At 40.0% G+C, this 18,364-nt stretch overlaps 1 protein-coding gene across 1 annotated transcript in view; it reads right to left on the bottom strand.

Annotated features, from left to right (window-relative positions):
* The window catches only part of LRP1B (LDL receptor related protein 1B), a 1,026,358-nt gene that overhangs the window by 79,186 nt on the left and 928,808 nt on the right, over window positions 1-18,364 (bottom strand). Inside the window, exons 77-81 of the mRNA XM_018554232.1 lie at window positions 13,358-13,477; window positions 10,772-11,013; window positions 8,260-8,483; window positions 6,456-6,562; window positions 226-342 (exon numbers count right to left, since the gene is read on the bottom strand). Of these exons, the coding sequence (XP_018409734.1) occupies window positions 226-342; window positions 6,456-6,562; window positions 8,260-8,483; window positions 10,772-11,013; window positions 13,358-13,477 (810 nt within the window). The remainder of the gene's footprint in view (window positions 1-225; window positions 343-6,455; window positions 6,563-8,259; window positions 8,484-10,771; window positions 11,014-13,357; window positions 13,478-18,364) is intronic.

Genomic DNA, 18,364 nt, shown 5'->3' with positions numbered 1-18,364 from the left:
AGGAAATGTTCAGAAACTATATGCGTAAAACATTCTGAGGTTAGTAATATACAGCTACAGTATATAAACAAGGACGGAGAACAAGAAAACTGTCAGGCAAGAGTTATAACTCTATGGTTATAAATGTGATTAGGTTTTATTGAGCAATGTTGTATGTTGTGATTTTATGTTGTGATGAAAATAATAAAAATTTTGAAATACAGAATAAAGCTAATGTTCACATACCTTGTTTATTAGTAACCACCATAATCATATCGGAGCCATCGAGTTTTACAGTACCAATGACGGACAGTTCAAAGTCTGCCCAGTACAAACGTTGCCCGAAATGGTCAATGACAAGGCCTGAAGGAAAGCACATGAAACAAGTTACTTCAGTGAGTATGAACACCTTTCACACTCTTTGTATTGTTCATAGGAAATCAAAATAATTAATTGAAACTGAAGCAATTTATAGAGAGAAAAATGTATTCCTGGTCACAGCAGGTCACTTGCAAGCTGCTAAGTTATGCACAGCACTGTGTACTCGGCCACTCTGTCCATGACCGCGGTGCAGCAAATTGCATTTGTTTTACTTTTGTGTTCTAAAGGAATATTTCCTTTGATCTTGCGAAAATCCAGTGAACTCCAGCTCTTAATAATAAAACACAAGCTGTTTGTATTCTGTAAGATTTGTACCACACCGCAGTAGGGAACTATGTGTTGGGAAAGTTAAAGCCGGCATACTTCCTAATAATGGGTTTATCTGAAATAAATTCTGGAGGATCAACTTACAGCCTGCCACAATTTTTTTTTCAGAAAAGAAAATATTCTTTAGGAAAAGTTTACAAAAGTAAAGCAGAAAACTTTAATCATAACTTAGGTGATGCGGAACCGAAAATCAGCTGCTCTTATGTCTTGAGAGTTGATGATGAATGTAAGGGGAAGTCTAGTCTATTATATATATATATTTTATATATTTACAGGTGAGAGTGGACAGTTTAAAGTGAACCTGTGCTTCGCCAATATAAGAGAAAGGAACAGGTTTACTTTGATGCAGACCTCTCCGGCAGCATATACTTTCCTTCCTTCCATTCTCCTGCCACTGGAGCCACTGGATGCAGAGAAAAGCCTTCTGATGACTCTTGACATACTCAGGGCCTGGCCCTGACACATACAGTAGCTGGGCCCTGCTGATTGATCTGCTCACCCGTAGCTGGTATCAGGTACTTCCTATAGCATAGGAAATCTAAGTATATGTTGGTGGTGATCTCAACCCTGTCTGAGTTCTCTCCTACTGGACTAGAAATGTCCCTCTCTCCTCATCTCCATGGCATAAAGGGGAGGTGGTTTGTAGACCATCAGAGGAGAACTAAGGCAAGTATGACAAAAACTTTCAATTCAGCATAGTTGGCAGCTCACTACAGGAATTTATGAGCTCACTGTTCTTTGGCAGGATCAATATATACTATATATATCAATATATACTGTATGTATATTTGTTTTGCCTGGACATAGACAGTCATATCCTCTCTCTCATTGCATCAATTAGTCAGGTCTGAGTGAATAATAGGAACAGATTTTCTCTATCTCTGTGAACATTGCATTACTGTTGACAGCCACTATGAGCTTCTCCTGCAAGTCCACCTAAGCCTATCCACCTCCTAATTAATTTTCTAACACAGCGTGATTCTTTTATTCATCTGGTGTGTGGTGACGCAGCATTCAGAGAGATTTTAGGTACTGAAAAGGTGGCAATGACTGGAGAAATATTTATATCCATTAAATAGAATACTTCACAAATAGATTTATGCAAGAATCTGAAAATGTTTCCTAATTATAATTGTGCAGGCTCACCTATATAAGGATTATGTTTATGCCTTTATTTAGCTTTACTTACTTAAATTGTTCTGCTTGAGAGTCTGGGGTCAGAGTTCACCTGAAGTCTGACACCTTTTACCCTGTCAAATTATTATTATCATTATTATTATTATTATTATTCAGGACTTATATAGCTCCAACAGTTTGCACAGTGCTTTACAATATAAGGAAGACATTACGGTTACAATACAATTCAAGACAAGATGGTCAGGAGGGCCCTGCCCATGAGAGTTTACAATCTACAAGGGTGGGGGAGAAATACAAGAGGTGGTAGCTGTGTGGGGATACATTGTTTGAGAAAGTGATTGTTCCGTGGTTAGGTTGAGGTGGGATAGGGTTCCCTAAAGAGATGAGTGTGCAGAGATCGCCTAAAGGCAGACAGAGTAGGAGATAGCTGGACAGGTTGGGGTAGGGAGTTCCAGAGGATGGGAGATGCTCTAGAGAAGTCCTGGAGGTGAGCATGCAAAGAGTTGATGAGGGAGCTAGGGAGCAGGAGGTGTTCAGTGGAGCACAGAGGACAGTTATGGTGATACTTTGACCATGTTTGGCTTCACACACTGTCCCAATCTCTGAGTGTGCATGACAGTGCCTTGCAGTTGTCTGTGTTCCCCTTAAATAATAAATCCACTTTTCAGACCATATTTAATGTTACACTCATATTCAGCATCTGTGAATGGAGAAACCAAAAGTCCCATCTACCACCTTGGCAGAGGAACTCTTACAGGGTTATTCACAAAAGGGTGAAGAGTTTGGAGAAGGCAGGAGAAGTGAACAATCTAGGACAACATAGCTGAACTGGAAAGTGAGCTGAATTGAAGAATCTTTCCAAATCAGCTATTTTGGCCTAGATTGTTCACTTCTCCTGCCTTCTCCAAACTCTTCACCCTTTTGTGAATGACCCTGTTAGTTTTCAGTGGAGTACAAGGGTGGGGATGCCCCCACAATTGTAGTCAAGTGATACTTCCTCACCTCCCGATTAATGAAAGTCAATACCTCGCTATGCAAAGGGGCTCGGTGGAAGAGTCTGCAGGAGCTTGAGACAATTTATACGGCCAAGCAGTTGACAATGCAGGAAGTGATTTCAGTTCTTTGCCAGACTCAGGAAAAGAATGCAAAGACTCAAACATACAGTTGAATGGAATGGACAAAGATTGAAAGTCTAATTAAATAAGCATTTATCAAAAAAACGCTCATATATATGCCTACACAGTTTTACAGTAATTTAGGATTATTCCATAAACCCAATCACTGCCAATCATTTGTTACCATATAGCCATGCAAATCGAAGCCTTAACGTATTTAAAAAAGAGAACAGACTCCCCATTAAAAATCATTCTGCCAAAGTATATGTCTTTCATTCTTTGACAAATGTGACAGCTCCAGTATTTTCAGTGTGTGGATTATGGAGCTCCACATCCATCAGCTGTCACAACGGGACACCAATAACCTTAAACCAATGTCAGCTAGAAAAGACAATTGTAACTCCATAAAATTCACTTGATTTCAATCTGCATGTGATTATCCGTGCTGTCAGCGAAGGGCTCATTTACACCGCAGGAGTCCAAACCTCAACAGCCATTACAAGCCATGAAGAAATATTTTCATTTACTAAGTCCAAAGTTCAGACAACCTCTTGGAGAGATTGTTTTTTTTTTTTTGTATCACATCTGTTGAATCTCTTACAATGGCAACATGCAGAGCAGTCAGGTATTTTCAGAAATTCCAGGTGCTGGGTTCAGGTTCAGACTATCCGTATCATTACACTAGCCATGCATGGAGCCTCAAGGCAATACTCTGAGCAAGAGTCAAGACAGAAACTCCTGCATAGTCTCTATAGGCTGTTTATATCTCTGAACATGAACTCATTCCAACTTTCTGAAGTCAGTTTCTAAAGGCGGAAAGGTTGATGATAAGCAAACTAGCCTTACTTTAAGATCATTGGTGGTTAACATGAAACATGTTGTGTCTGTGCCCCACCCACACCTTTGCATCAAGTTACCAATAGGACAGTCCTATTGTTTCAGATAGAATTAGGACCTTTTTGTTATTTCATGACCACAATGATAGTTATTTATCCTGCAAACATTCTATTTCAGCAATAAGAGCTGTTAATTAACAGTCAAGTAATGCTGAACAATGAACAATATGGTACAACACGTGTGAAAACGTGGTGAAAAGTGTCCAAATCCACAATGGATAAGGGAACTGTTTAGGGAGATGTATAAACCCGACGTTTGGAACAACTATATTCTTATCAAGCCTCAGGGAGAAAGTAATGTTGATAAAATTGACAGCATCTTTCCCACAGGCGCCTCTTAGTTCTGATTAGCAAGGGATTTGTGTATGGATCCCCTGCTGATCAGAGCAATATGGAATGGATGTCACCATTTAGACATCCATTACCGTCCGTTTGTTTTTTTTTCTTTCTTCTTTTTGCGATAGAGGAAAGAATTGAGCTAACCCATGTTTGGTCTATGGGTAGTGGGATGTAAGCGGACATGAATCAGTTTACATCAGATTACCCCGATCCATCACGATCAGGTCAGCCAAAATGGAAATATTTTGCATTTTTTGGGACCTGACCAGAGTTGAGGGTAATCGGATGTAAATGGATACACGTCCATTTAGATCCGGCTGCCCACAGACTAACATTGGGCTTTGAATCAGACCGACCTGACAAATTGACAGGCGGGCATGATCAGACTGCCCATCTGAAAGGGACCTAAAAGGCCAATTGCTCGGAACATTTACAGTGGGATGGTTACTTCGAATAGGTAACATTTTGTAATGGGCCTCAAAAATGTTTGATAGTGGAGTTTAATGGAGCTCTAGGCACTAGATCTTGAACAATAAAGTTATTTTGTAAGTCACTGGGACAATTATATAACACATTTCCAGTGTTTCAGTTGCTTAAATAGGGTACTGTGATTACCTTCATTTTATGCATGTTGTATATTTATTTACTTATTATTTATTAATGTATTAGATGTATTATAAACAAATTTGATCACAATAAAAAGTGAATATTGCCTTACGACTTATAAACTTGGGGGCCACTTCAACAGAAAACCTTTTTCTTTACAAAACCTCGTCTAAGCTGACCCCAACACATAGGTCCATAGAAACAAAACTTAGCCAAGTTCTCCTTTAAGGTATGTGCCAGGGAGAATAATTAGTTATTTCTTACCATTACATGAAAGGATATCTAAACCCAAGAGGAAAATGTAATAAATTGCAACTCACCAAACCTTAGATGTAATGGCTGCATCGGTAAAGGCCACTTACACACCAGGGCGGTTCAGCCGCACGGATTTGCCAACATGAACGATCCCATATATTGCTATGGGGATCGTTCATGCGTGCACGCGATCCGAAACGCCGCCCAAACCTCTCCCTGCACTATTTTTGCCGCGCTGATCAGTGCGGTTTCCATTCAGGTTTCAATGGAACTGCGCTGATTAGCACAGTTCTGGCGTTTTTAATTGCGATTCAGTGCTGAAACACAATTGAAACACAATTGAAAACTCCCAAAACCTACCTTGCAAAATCAGTGCGGTGACTGCGCTGATCTGCAACTGCCCTGGTGTGAATGGGCTCTAAGAACATTTTTAGCAAGTACAGGAGTGCTGGAGGTTTATGGTTAATTTCACAAGGTGGTCCATGCTTACTTTACCACCATCTTAGCCTTTGGGACTAATTTAAGTGTGAATCAGGGTGAGCAGCAATTAAGTGAAACGTAACTATGTACACTTCAGTCATTGAGTAGCAGTGTTGTTTTTGAATTCTCCTGCACATGATGGGATGTTTGAAGTGAAAACAGGTGCACTTCACTTTGCTGTTCTATATTTTAATTAACACTTGTAAATCAAGCAATTTGTTTTCAAAAAGCCCTCCCCAATTTTGCTCTTTTTCACCTGTGTGTTCATTCTGACTCTCAACGGAGACACTTCCTCTAATCCCACACCCAGCTGGTCTTTAATGCTCTCTTGTCCTGTACCATATGCTCACATTGAAGCTCTGCTGCTCTGATGGCTCTAAAGAATCCTTCTTTGTTACCTGCACAATGCCCTTGACTTATATTCCCATACTCTTTAGCTTTATCTAATCAATGTCACATTGTATGTTTTTCACAAAGTACAAAACTACTTTCACAAGAGAAATATAAAGGATGTAGGTGAATAACTCCAGTTATGGTCTATGCTTCCTTCCACTGGAAAGCTGTGATCCACAGTATAAGCTGTAATCCAGACAGACAGCTCTTGTTCCTCCCCCAGTCTGTAAGAGTGAAAGGACAGTGAAAAGGAGAAGCAGAAAACTGATGAGCACATCTCTCTGTTCTCTCTCCTCCTATCAGTATTCTCTTTGCACTGCAGTACAATTAATTGTCTCTTTATGCTGCTTCTGCTACTTCCAGTTGGAGTTCTGCTGTTAAGGGTCTGAAAGATGCTGATACCCAGTCAAAGTCAAGTACTTACACTGATAGCATAAGAAAAAAATTAAATTATGTCTTAATGAATACAGAGCTGCATTAATGTGTGTCTTCCTGGAGTTTAGCTTCAGATGGATTAAATGCTGACATTTACAGATAAATGATATACCTGTTGGCCTCTGCAAGTTTTTTTGCACCAATATCCTTCTCAAAGTGCCATCCATTGATGCCTCTTCAATATGTGAGCGATCCCCAATTACTGTCCAGTACATCATCCTGACATTGGCCAAAGAGAAACAAAAAATAAAATGCAGGCAATCATTTATAAAAATAGCAAAACATGTAGAATCCAGTATACCAGAGATTAATTCAGTATAATCAGACCAATAACTGCTTCTAGCTGTTGTGGGATAGTTTTATAGCACCATAGTGGTTGCCATCAAGTGCCAACCCATAGTAAATAAATGACAGAATGCATAATATGGTATGAACTGATCTCTGAAAGAATATATATACTGTCCAAAGTAACCGAATTCTGTTTTCTGTTCTTAATCCAAGTGTAGCAATGTGTAGCAGTCTTATATGCCTTTATATGCCTTATATGCCTTTATTGCGCTCAGTGCTATAGAAAATGTTAACACTCTATACAGTACATACTGAGGACCTGCAATTCATGCATCTCCCTGCTTCTGCTTTATGAAGTATGTAAATATGTGGTTTGTTTTATCCATTCTGTGGGTCTGTGCTTTGCCTTATTCATTATGTGGATCTGTGCTTTCTGAACCTCTCCTGTTGCTTTTTGAATATTCTCCTACCAGCCACCAGATCACCAGTCATATCATGGGCAGATCTGGCATAGGAAAGCAAAATCCTGCTCCTCTACTTAAATTGTCACTTCCAAATAGAGATACATTGCGGAACAAGGCATGGTAAATCAGTAATGGGGAAACATCAGCTGCAGGGAGCAGGCAAAGCAATAACAGTGACTAGCCCTTTGCTAAGTGCTTGTTTTTTGGCATATCTTAGGGGTGACCACTGGCTTTTATGGTCCCATTTTTGTCATTTGACTAAAAGCTACATAGTAAGGATGGCTCTGCTATGCTTCTGTGACCCTAATTAGAGTAGAGTTTATCTCAGCCCCATTCCTCAGCTGATATAGTGAAATAAAGCAGTATAATTGGCAAATATACTTTATATATTGAAGATAATCATTTACCATGAAAGCCAAAACCTTTTTAGTTTTGGATGCAGTAAGGAAAGGTTGGAAATTGTCAGGTTTTATTGGTGTTTTCCTATTCTAACCTAGCTCCCAGTGTGGTTATTGAGACAGGAAATAAGAGGAAGTGATTCCAGTAAAAAAACACTACTAGATTCTAAAGTAAACCAACATATTTCTAAGAAGGATAGAGCTACATATGAAATCTGAACATTTTCATATCAGATTCTGATAAAATACAAGAAGCTGTGTGTTGAAGGGCCCCACATGAGATATTCAGTTTACATTTAAACTTTTAAAATGGGATCTTGGGAATGGGTTTCCTTGATGTCTACTGTGTTTCAGTGGTTGTAGTTTGGGTCCATGTCACATGAGAAATCCTGTGGCTGGCGACAACTCATGAGAACATCGAACACTAACAGACCACGTACCTTTTGGTATGATGTCACTCCCTCGCTAGTCGAAATAACAAGACATTGAGGTAACTATTCCATTTGGACAAGTAAAAGTGTCACCATTCTACTGCTGGTGGCACAGTGGTCATTGAACATGGCCCTTAGTCTGCTGAGCTCTGTAACTGGTAAGACAAAGGTGCCATTTTTCTTATTACAGGGTGCTTTGAGACATTAGAAACTTGTTACAGCACTACAAGGAGGGATCTCCATCAGGGTATTCCCAATTTATCTAAAATCCCCATTATGATAGTGATATTGGAAAACGCATGATACAACATTTAACATTACATAAAGCAACATACCCTTTTTTAGGATTTACAGTGATTGCATAGGGTTCTCCTGCGATGTTGGTAAGGAGACGTGTGCAGTTGGGTCCATTGATTTGCCCAACATTTATTGAGTAACGTAAACTTGTCCAATGAGTGGTCAAATAGCTGAACCAGTGCATTCGTGAGTGATCCGTCCAGTAGATATTCCCTGTCACCCAGTCCACAGCTATATCGCGGGGTCTTTTGAACTCAGGACACTAGAAGACAGACAATGTCAGGAGACAGTTTAATTGCATGTGAGAAGATAATCTACTTTTTAGTTCTTTATTTTTCTTGGTAAAGTTTCACAAAGATTTGATACCTTTATGTAACTGAAATCATTGTAGATAAACAAACCATAGTAACATATATTTAATAATTGTTTAAAAGTGTATATAACGCCAAATGTTTCTTTTCCAGTTCAGATATAGTAGAAAAATGGTTAAAAAACGGTGAGGTTTTTGTGTTACTTTAGTGAGATTTTTCTTCATATTCTATCTTGACAGGAAGTAAGAGGAAATCTTTCCAAAGTAAGGGACATTTTCAGTCCATCTGCCACCAGGACAAAGAGAGAGTCTGGGTCTCCCTTACATGGTCACAACAGTTATAAGATCCTGTCAGGGGTTAAAACCACCCCGTCGCTCTATCCAAAACTAGAAAAAGAAAGGTTTTGGCATATGACACTCTTTAAAACCCAACTGACGCCAGATTTAAACAAAATCACACCCGGTATTTCAGGGTGCAGCAAAATAGCATGTTTTCAATGCTTTAGCTTCTAGCCATGTAAATTTTGTTTCTTTCTGAATAGATATTCATAGAAATTTCCCTAAATTCTGACATTGGGATGCATCCGAATTTCTGAATTCTAGCGCGTCCGAATGCAAATGAATCAGAATGTTCCTTTCACGAAAATTTGGATCTGTCTGAATTTTGTTCAAAGTGAACCTAAATCAGACATGTGACTGTTCTCTTGAAAATAAGCCTTTTTTTTGGCTGTTAGGGGTTGCATTACAGGCACAGTCATGTGACTTCCTATTTTGGATCATTCCAAAACAAAAATTCGGGCAGATTCAAAATCCGAATAATGAAAGAAATGTAATTTCCGATCTGAAATTGCCATCAAGTGCAAACCCATTTTTTTGCGAGGTTATATGTCTGTTAACTTTCATATTAGCATAAGGGTGCTACACTGCCACTAACACAGTTTATTTCCACTGGCAGTCTGCAGTTAAGCTGCTCTCTCTGTAAGAGAAATGGCTCTGCTGAGGTGGTCCAACACACCCTCTGTCGAGTCAGACTTACAGCTGTGCAGTCAATTGGGAGTGTAAGCTTTGTAACCTAACCATGCTAGAAATGTGCTGTCCCTTGCCTATTAAGGCATAGGTAATTTGCCCTACAAAAGATTCCTTGTTGCATTGCTACAGTCTGCAGTGCTCTCCATCATCTGCTCTGGTGTATGTAGGAAAACTGTAAAAAAAAGAAATAATTAGATTGTCACTGCTGACCTCCTTTGATAAATGGCCATTGCTGTGCTAATCTTGTGCTCATCTTGTGGATTCACTACATTTTCAGTCTTTGATCTGGCAGATGTGTTCAGATGTAGAATTCTGACAGCCTGTTGCTTGCTTTTTCAGGGTCAGTGATTTAAAAAAAAACAGAAACCAGGCAGCTAGCATTTTCAGGCAGTCCACATTCAAAGGCCACCATGTTTTCTTATGAGAGGTGTTCTGGAGGCCACTGTCCATTTTCTCCTCTTGGCCTGGCTAACTAGTCACACCTCCACACATCCAGGCAGGGTCGGATTTGCCACAAGGCCAACCAAGGCCCGGCCTTGGAGCAGCAGGGAGTAGAGGGGCAGCAGGGGTGTGGAATTCCTATCTCCCAATGCCCGGGAGGGGAAGTAGTTTTCTACATTTAGCCCTGCTTTGGGCAAGCAGAGCTAAATGTACAATGGGGAAGCCACAACTTGTTTTTGACAAGTGATCTCTGTGACATTGTATGCGGCCTGCAGGTCTGCCATTCTTCATGGGGGGGGGGGGTTAGCGGCTAGGGAGTGCATTGAGGAACCTGGCCTTGGGGCAGCAGAGAGAGTAAATCTGGCCCTGCGTCCAGGGTGACCTTTACTGAGATGCTAGAAACTGAAAGTTGACTAACTACCTAATTACCTAACTCATCTTGCTAATTGGCAGTGTTGGTATTTCAATTCCCAAAATGGGTTAAAGTATGCTCTAAACAACAAATTTAGGGCCTGTGACAATGGGTTTTGCAACCCCATAAAATTTGGACCACTTGAAGCAGGTTTAATGCAGGTCAGAAGAAGGTCAATTAAAGGTAAAATGCACCTGTCAATTAATTCTAAATGATTTCAGAAACGTCTCTAACTAATGTCAAACCGATGCCACTATTACAAGTCCAAAGCTCATTGACACTGGTCTTAAAAAAAAAAAAAAAAACTTCAGGGTGTCAAATACATGATGCAGCATTCTAAGTGGATTTCAGAACTCACAATCAATCCACTCTTGGTTTCTTTGCCTGCCCTGCCATGGAAGGTGTTGTAGAAGATTCCTCCGGGGTTGAACTGAGTACTCCAAATGATCATGTTGCCCTGGAGGTAGGTGTCCATCCCAGTAATCTTAGAATTGTGCGCAATGCGGGATATTTGCTGGTATTCCACATTGTAGCCAAATGGATATCTGAAAGCCAGGACCTCAGTGTCATTGGCCACGTAGAGAATTTGTTCTTCTGAGTCTGGAATTATAAAAGTCACCAAGTTCAGTTTTCATAAGATCAAGAAGGATCCTGAAAGTTTGAAAGTGCAAAGGAAAATGTGAGAGGAAAACAATTCACAATATTCAAGTGAATCTAAACCCAAACACTTAAAGTGTATGTAAAGGCAAAACCTTTGTATTTGGATAGAGTAGGGAAGGGTTAAAAAAAATGCAACAGGAAGCAAAAGGATGTCTCTGCAATTGGTGTCCCCATTAGAAAATTGGCCTTCTTTACCTGTTCTGGTGACACCTGTAAAATTGTGATTTCCCTTGACTTGCTGTCTCTGTAACAATGGTTGCTAAGACAGATCATGAAAATATATCTTCTAAGTGGGGAAACAAACTACAATGACAACCTGACAGGGGACCTATAACTCCATCCGAAAAAAATAAAAATGTTTTGGTTATAGACATATTAATACCTAAGATTACATCTTCAGGTAATATCAAAAAGAAAAATCCTTTTCTATCTTTCAAAATTACTCTTGGTGATCCTACCAGGAAGATATTGCCAGAGGAACTTCCTTATTTAGGATGATGACATTTTTACATTTCAACTACAGCGTTCTTGCTGAGAAGCAGCTGTGCCAGTGCACATGCTGGTACATTCCGCCTTAGTCACTATAGAAAATTTCAACTGCTACTGGAGTGTGCACAAGGTCACAGGAAGTCAAAAGAAAAAGTATACAGGATGTGCACAACAAAGTAATAGACATGAACAAAGAAAGGGGAATGTCACACACTCTAATATTTAATTGGACTGCCTTTAGCTTTGATGGCAGCACACATTTCCCATGGCATCGTTTCAATAAGCTTATGCAATGTCACAACATTTATTTCCATCCAGAGTTGCATTTATTTTTCACCAAGATCTTGTAGTGATGATGGGAGAGTCGGAGCACTGTGTAAAGTCTTCTCCAGCACATCCCAAATATTCTCAATGGGGTTAAGGTCTGGATTCTGTGGTGGCCAATCCATGTGCGACAATGATGTCTCATGCTCCCTGAATCCATTAATGGAAAAACCTGATCCGTATATTCAGGTCGGCAGCTGACCTCATTCTTGGGCACATAATGTTGCTGAACCTAGACCTATTATCCAATGGAAGGCTCTGACCTATTTGCTCAACTAAATCCAGGTGGTGACTTTTTTGGACCGGCAGTGTATATTTGTAAGCAAAAATAATGCAATCCTGTTTTCTCTAAATACTTGATTGAGCAAGTGTTCCCATTTAAACAAATTTGCTGTGAATAAATAATTAAGCTAGTACTACTCAAAGGTTTGTCTTCTAACTTTAAAAAAAATTAGGGGTCTAACTGTAGAACAACGCAGTTGACATTGTCACACTTTTAGTTTTACATTTATAAAGCTGCCTTGGGTAATTATTTTCACATATCTTCAATTTAGTTTACCATAGATAAAGTAAAAAAAAGAAAAATATCTAATTTTAGACATATTTCTCCAATTTCACACATTTCTGAAACATGTCTTTTTTCTACCCACTCAACAGCTTAAGTGTTCATGTTTATGCCAAAAACTCTGAGCCAAAACAAGGCATAGGCAGGAAAGGCTCCGGTTTTGAACTCTGGAAGGAGGGCACATCTGGGACTCTCCTGGCTCTGTATTGCTCGGGACATCACCTATTGGGTTCAGTTGTCCTTGGGCCAAAAGGTGGTAACCCTAGAGTCAGTGGGCTGTGACTGCCATTTCTGTACCCTGGCCACTGTACATAAACATGTGCATGCTTCATTGGTCTCACAGAGGGAGGGAGGAAGGAAGATAGGGCACAAATTGGCATCTTTCCCTTGAGTGCCAAAGAAACGTGTCCCGGCACTGCTGAAATTTGATAGAAACACATCTTTAACTGGATATCCCCTAGATGTCCAACCATCCTGCAATGTCCATAGCCAACTTTATGGCCTCCAGTATCTAACGGTAAGGTACTTTTTTTTATTATGAGAAACTGATTATTGGGTGTAAAAGTGATACAGGCAGCTCAGGTATCACCAAAATAAAAATAAAAATAACTGTGAATTGGCTTCTTTTGCATGTCTACAGACATCTAAAACTGAATTTTTAAACACAGCGGTGCAACAGCCCATGGCAACCAGATCAATAGATCCTGCTCTGATTGGTTGATATATGTTACTGCACCTTTCTAACTCCTTTACTAAATTAGTACAATTCAAGATGAATCTCTCCAAAAAAAATAATTATAATTGGAAAACTATGGATGGGCTGAGCAGCCAAGCCCTTGATCACCAGTCTTTGCTAAAAAAATGCCATATAGTTTACATTCTCTTTAAAAACAATTTTTAGTTTACCTTTCACAATGCAGCTGTGGCCCCGTTCTAAGAAGTTTCTGTCACAGGAGCATCTGTAGGAGCCTTTCAAGTTTGTGCAGTGGTGGGAACAGCTACCCAGTAGTAAGCACTCATTGATATCTGCAACACAAGGAAACCAACAGAGCTCTGCATGGTGGGTATCAAAGGAATTACATTAAAAGCTTTATTGCCACAGTAGAGAGACGTCTGTGTTCATCACATTCTTTATTAAGAAAAAAATAATAATAAGTTGAATGAAGAATGAGAGCATGTACCTTACAAAAAATATACACAGAGCATTACTTTATTTCTTTTTCTAGTGCTGAAATCCCAGGTATTTACTGAATAGGGATTTCAGAATTACAAGACACAAGACCCTGTATAGGATCATTCTTGTTTTTGTCGGTAAACAGATGATCAGCATCTGGTGTAAGCAATGAAGAGCAGTACCAGTTTATTTAAATGTATGCATAGCCAGAACTATATTTTTGTTCTAGGTAGAGAAAGGAAGGGTTAGACCCCTCTGCTATTTGTGTCACCCGTGAGTAGATTTAACCTTTCATTTTGGCCTGTTGACCATTCAGATAGCGATGGGAAATCCAAAATTTTACAGTGGTCATTCAAACTAACAGTGAGAAGAAATATTTCTGTGGGGACAGTTGTTTCATCTCTGGGGAATTTAATCCTTCCCTACCCCATCCAATACATTTTTTTTACTATGCATATAATGTAATGTATATTGGCATGAAACGACTTGTCTCTGACACATTGCAGCATACATCTGAATTGGTGTAAATGTAATATTTCTTTATGTGCAAACAAAATGTCTATATTAAAGTATAAAAGCTGTAGAATTCTGGCCAATATTTTCCTGTGGTTAAAGATAAGGACTAGGTTTGGAGATAATAAGTTGACAATGAGGGTAAGGTTTACCAATTAGGTAAAAGTGAAGCTATGGGAAAAATTACATAAGCTACTCAGTCTGTTGCCAGCATTAACATTGGTTTTCTTACCCCCCCTTTTTTTTTTTCCCCCCCCCCCCCCCCCCCCCCACACACACACACACACCATAACATTGTTTTATTACTATTAATCCTGCCAGTAGATTTTTCATTTTCCCACTTCCTTTAGCAGGGTGACAACACTGTTCATTCTGCAAAGCAGCATTATCACCCTGTGGACAGGATAATCGTAGATGGACATGTAGCTTTAAATTATATTTAAGTAAAAGATAAACAAATACAAGCCGAACTCCAGCTCACAGGTTTTAGGCAGTTATAGCAGCAGTTTTCTTTAGGAAAAAGGTTTAAGCCATGTGACTGAAAGCTGTCCTTTATAAACACCTCCGCAATCATTATATGGTTTGTCCCAACTCTGAAACTGATACTTTTGCTGGACAGGTTGGTTGAGTTTTAAACGGTGGGTCAGGGCATGAGAATGTACTCATGTACAACTGATATTTTTGTGCTTTTAGAAATTAAGGGGGTTATTCACTAAAGAGCCAAAGGATCCAGCCATAGCTTTGGCTGATCCTTCGGCTCTCTTCAGCCACCAGAGCCCTTCGGTTCAGTCGAACCAAAGGGCTGCTGTACGTGCTCATTCACAATAGCCAGTACAACGGCCGAAGGTGGCCGAGCGGCTCAGCCAAGCCGATCGCATATGCTTCGGCTTGACTGAGCTGAGGTGACAGACGAAGCGGGGGGTACATGGCCTGCGGAATGCCATTATTCATTGGTCGGCACTTGCTAGAAGACTCTAGCAAGTGCCGACCAATAGGAAACAGATGGGCGGAGCTAGCTGTAACTGCTAGCTCCACCCAACTGTTTTTTTTCTTTTTAAAAATATCTTTATTTATTTTGTCATTTTACTATTTGTTTACCTTTTTTAAATATTTGTTTTCACTTTTTTCACTGATTGTCTATTCTGCTTGGTACCTCGGAGGTACCGAGCAGAATAGCTGAGCCAAATGCCCTATGAGAATAGGGGCGAATGGCAGCGAGTAAGCTGCAGAAGATTCAGCTCAGCTGATCCAGATGTTGGATCAGCTGAGTCGAAGTCCCTCTGCACTTTAGCTGACCGAAGGCAACCGGACAGGGCTGATGCATGGCTGATTTCAGCTGATGTACGGCTGAAATCAGCTGTACTGAGTGAATAGCCGATCATCGTTCGGCTCTGTTCATTTCGGCTCGGTTATGAACTCGGCTGCCTTCGGCTGCTTTGTGAATAACCCTGTAAATATCAATATACTTGTAAACAGCATCAAACGTTATGTGTAGAGGTCTGTGTAGAGGCCACTTGCCCAGCAATTCAGTGTGGGCCCCATAGAACACCTTCAGAAGAATGCAAGGAGTGGGAACAAAGTTAAAATAAATCAAGCAAACTGTGATTATATGGCTTGTTGAAATATTCTCCTGTATCCTCACTTATAATAATTAGAACTTTCTGAACATTCGCAGCCTCCTTCTCCGAACTATGACTGTGATCACTGTGCCCACTGGGGGTTTTGACCACTTAACCCTCCTACCAATCCAGGTATCCATCCTTCTCCTCTACCCCACCCCCATCCTCACATTAGGTATTTCCCAACCTGTCTGTTTTTTCCCATTCCCCATCTAACCTCTTGACTTTCCCTACAATGTAAAAGTATGGACACTTTATCATATGACTTGGAGTTACTTCACCAACCTAATAACTTCAAAATCCCACTTTCATACCATATTTCCTACACTATCTAAAACACCTCACCAATTACCAATTATATATGCCCAATGTGGCTGTTAATCTAACTCCAAGAGAACATGTTTTTCTTAAATTTCACTGTCCTCTGTAATTTGTTTATTCCCATGTTATGTGCATATTTGTATCGTGCCCCTCAAAACCAATACATGTTTTGAAATAGAAAAAGGATCAGGAGGAATTAGATACATGTAGGAAAGAGTAGGGTAGGTCTTAGCTGGACTGTAAGGATCATATAGACAATTTATTTTAAATGGGATTATTTAGATGTCAAATATATATATAAATGTTAATCTTGTAAGTCTAATGATACACTTGGCATCTGAAAAATCCTATTTAAAATTAGCTGTCTATATGATTCTATGAGGGACGTGGCACCTCAATTTCCTATCAATCCAACAAGGTAGATCTAATGGACTAGAAGGCTGTTTTAATAATGGGTCTTATTGAGACATAGTTGAAATTAAATGAAAAGATACAAGACAGCTAATTGGGAAGTAAGCAACTGCTGACAGCAAATGAACAAATTGTAACAGAACAAGATCATGGGGAAAGTCTGGAAGGATGAGAAGAAGAGATGAGACAAGGCTTCATCCTCTGTTCCTGGTTTAAAAGCAGAGAGGGTGGCACTGGTAATCAGTTGCCGAATGCAAGTTGGATGGCAAATTAATTGCCATCCAACTGTCTGTCTCCTTGTATCAATGTAATCCTTGAAACAGCAGTCAAGGTATTAGACAGTGAGGTCAGTAGTCAAGGCATGAAACGCAGGGCTACGCTGTGAATTGAAAGATTTTAAGAAGTGTTCAGGATTAGATGACAGAGAAGAAATGGTTGCTTCACAAGGTCCAGAACAAAGTTGTAGGAGTGGAACATGATTTTAAAATGCTTGAGGCTGGCATGAGAACAAGATTTCTCTAAAAAATCCAGTCCAGGCACTGCTTTGCTTCAACATGGTATGCTATAGCAGTCAATATTGACAGCAAAGAGAGCCTTATGTTAAGGCAGAATTAGGTCTTTTTCAAACAGGCTATAATGTGCTATGGCCTTCTTGAACCAGCACATCATGATAAGTAAAGGGAATTAGAGAGTATGCTTTTTAAAGAGTACCTGTGCCTAGACTACGGACATTAACCACATGAAGACCAGGGTGTTAAACCACCTTCCTGGCCAGGCCATTTTTCAGTGTTCAGCACTGCAGTACTTATTTTGACATTTAGTTTGTACCATTTTTTGGCGAAAGATAGAGCTTTCTTTTGGTGGTATTTAATCATCACTGGGGTTTTTATTTTTTACTATATAACAAAAAAAAGTACCCTAAAATTTGAAAAAAAACGGTTTCCCTATAAAATGTTATCAAACATTGATTATCACCCCAATTTTGTGATAAAATACAAAAGACGGGGTCATGTCGGGTAAATAGACACCAAACATGTCAAGCCTTAAAATTGTGCGTGCACGCGGAATTGCAGAAAACGACCACACCCAAAATTGACCATAGGTGACGCTTTAAAAACCTTTACCGCTTATCAGTTTAGTGTTATCAGTGATTGATTTCCCTTAAATTATTCTCTCACTCCGTCGTTTGCGGCGATGTGTAACATGTGCGGGGTAATGGGCGCAATCGTCGTTTTCGCACATAGGTGCACCCGACACATGTGGGGGACGGGTGACTTTAAAAAAAAAAGTGTTATTTTACTTTTTTTTATTTGTGACTTTTTTTAACCTTCTTTATTTTTTTATACTTTCATTTTTTGTAAACTTTTTTTTTTAGACTTAACTTTATTGCTATCACACAGGGGGGCTAAGAAGCCCCCCTATGTGATAGCCAATTTAAATAACAGGTCCTCTTTATGGAGACATCAGGGGTCTTCAAGACCCCTAATGTCACCTAGGGACCCCCAGAGAAGCTGATGAAGCAGAGATCTGCTTCAGCAGCTTCTCACTGGCATCTGTAACTGGAGAGTGACATTGAATGCAGGAAGTGATCACTTCCTGCATTTGGGTACCAGAGAGGAGAGGAAAAGGAGATTGTTTACTGATCTCCCATAACAAAATCACTGTGACGGTTCCAGCCGCACCAAGCACAGCAGATCTCGGGACCGATAGGTGGCGGCGATGACAGCAGGATAGAGGGGCCGCACACCCGCAGCTACTACAAGTGATTGATCGCTTCAATGTAAACAGCCAACACTGGCTGTTTACATTGTTAACAGTTTCCCCACTCGTGTGCACGCTGAGTGCCGCACACAAGCGGGGGGGGGGGGGGGGGGG

Source organism: Nanorana parkeri, unplaced genomic scaffold (assembly GCF_000935625.1).
Source record: "Nanorana parkeri isolate BGI_ZX_2015 unplaced genomic scaffold, ASM93562v1 scaffold148, whole genome shotgun sequence".
In the NCBI taxonomy this organism is placed as follows: domain Eukaryota; kingdom Metazoa; phylum Chordata; class Amphibia; order Anura; family Dicroglossidae; genus Nanorana; species Nanorana parkeri.
Note: the sequence above shows the minus strand (reverse complement) of the source record. Positions and strands in the feature narration are given on the sequence as shown.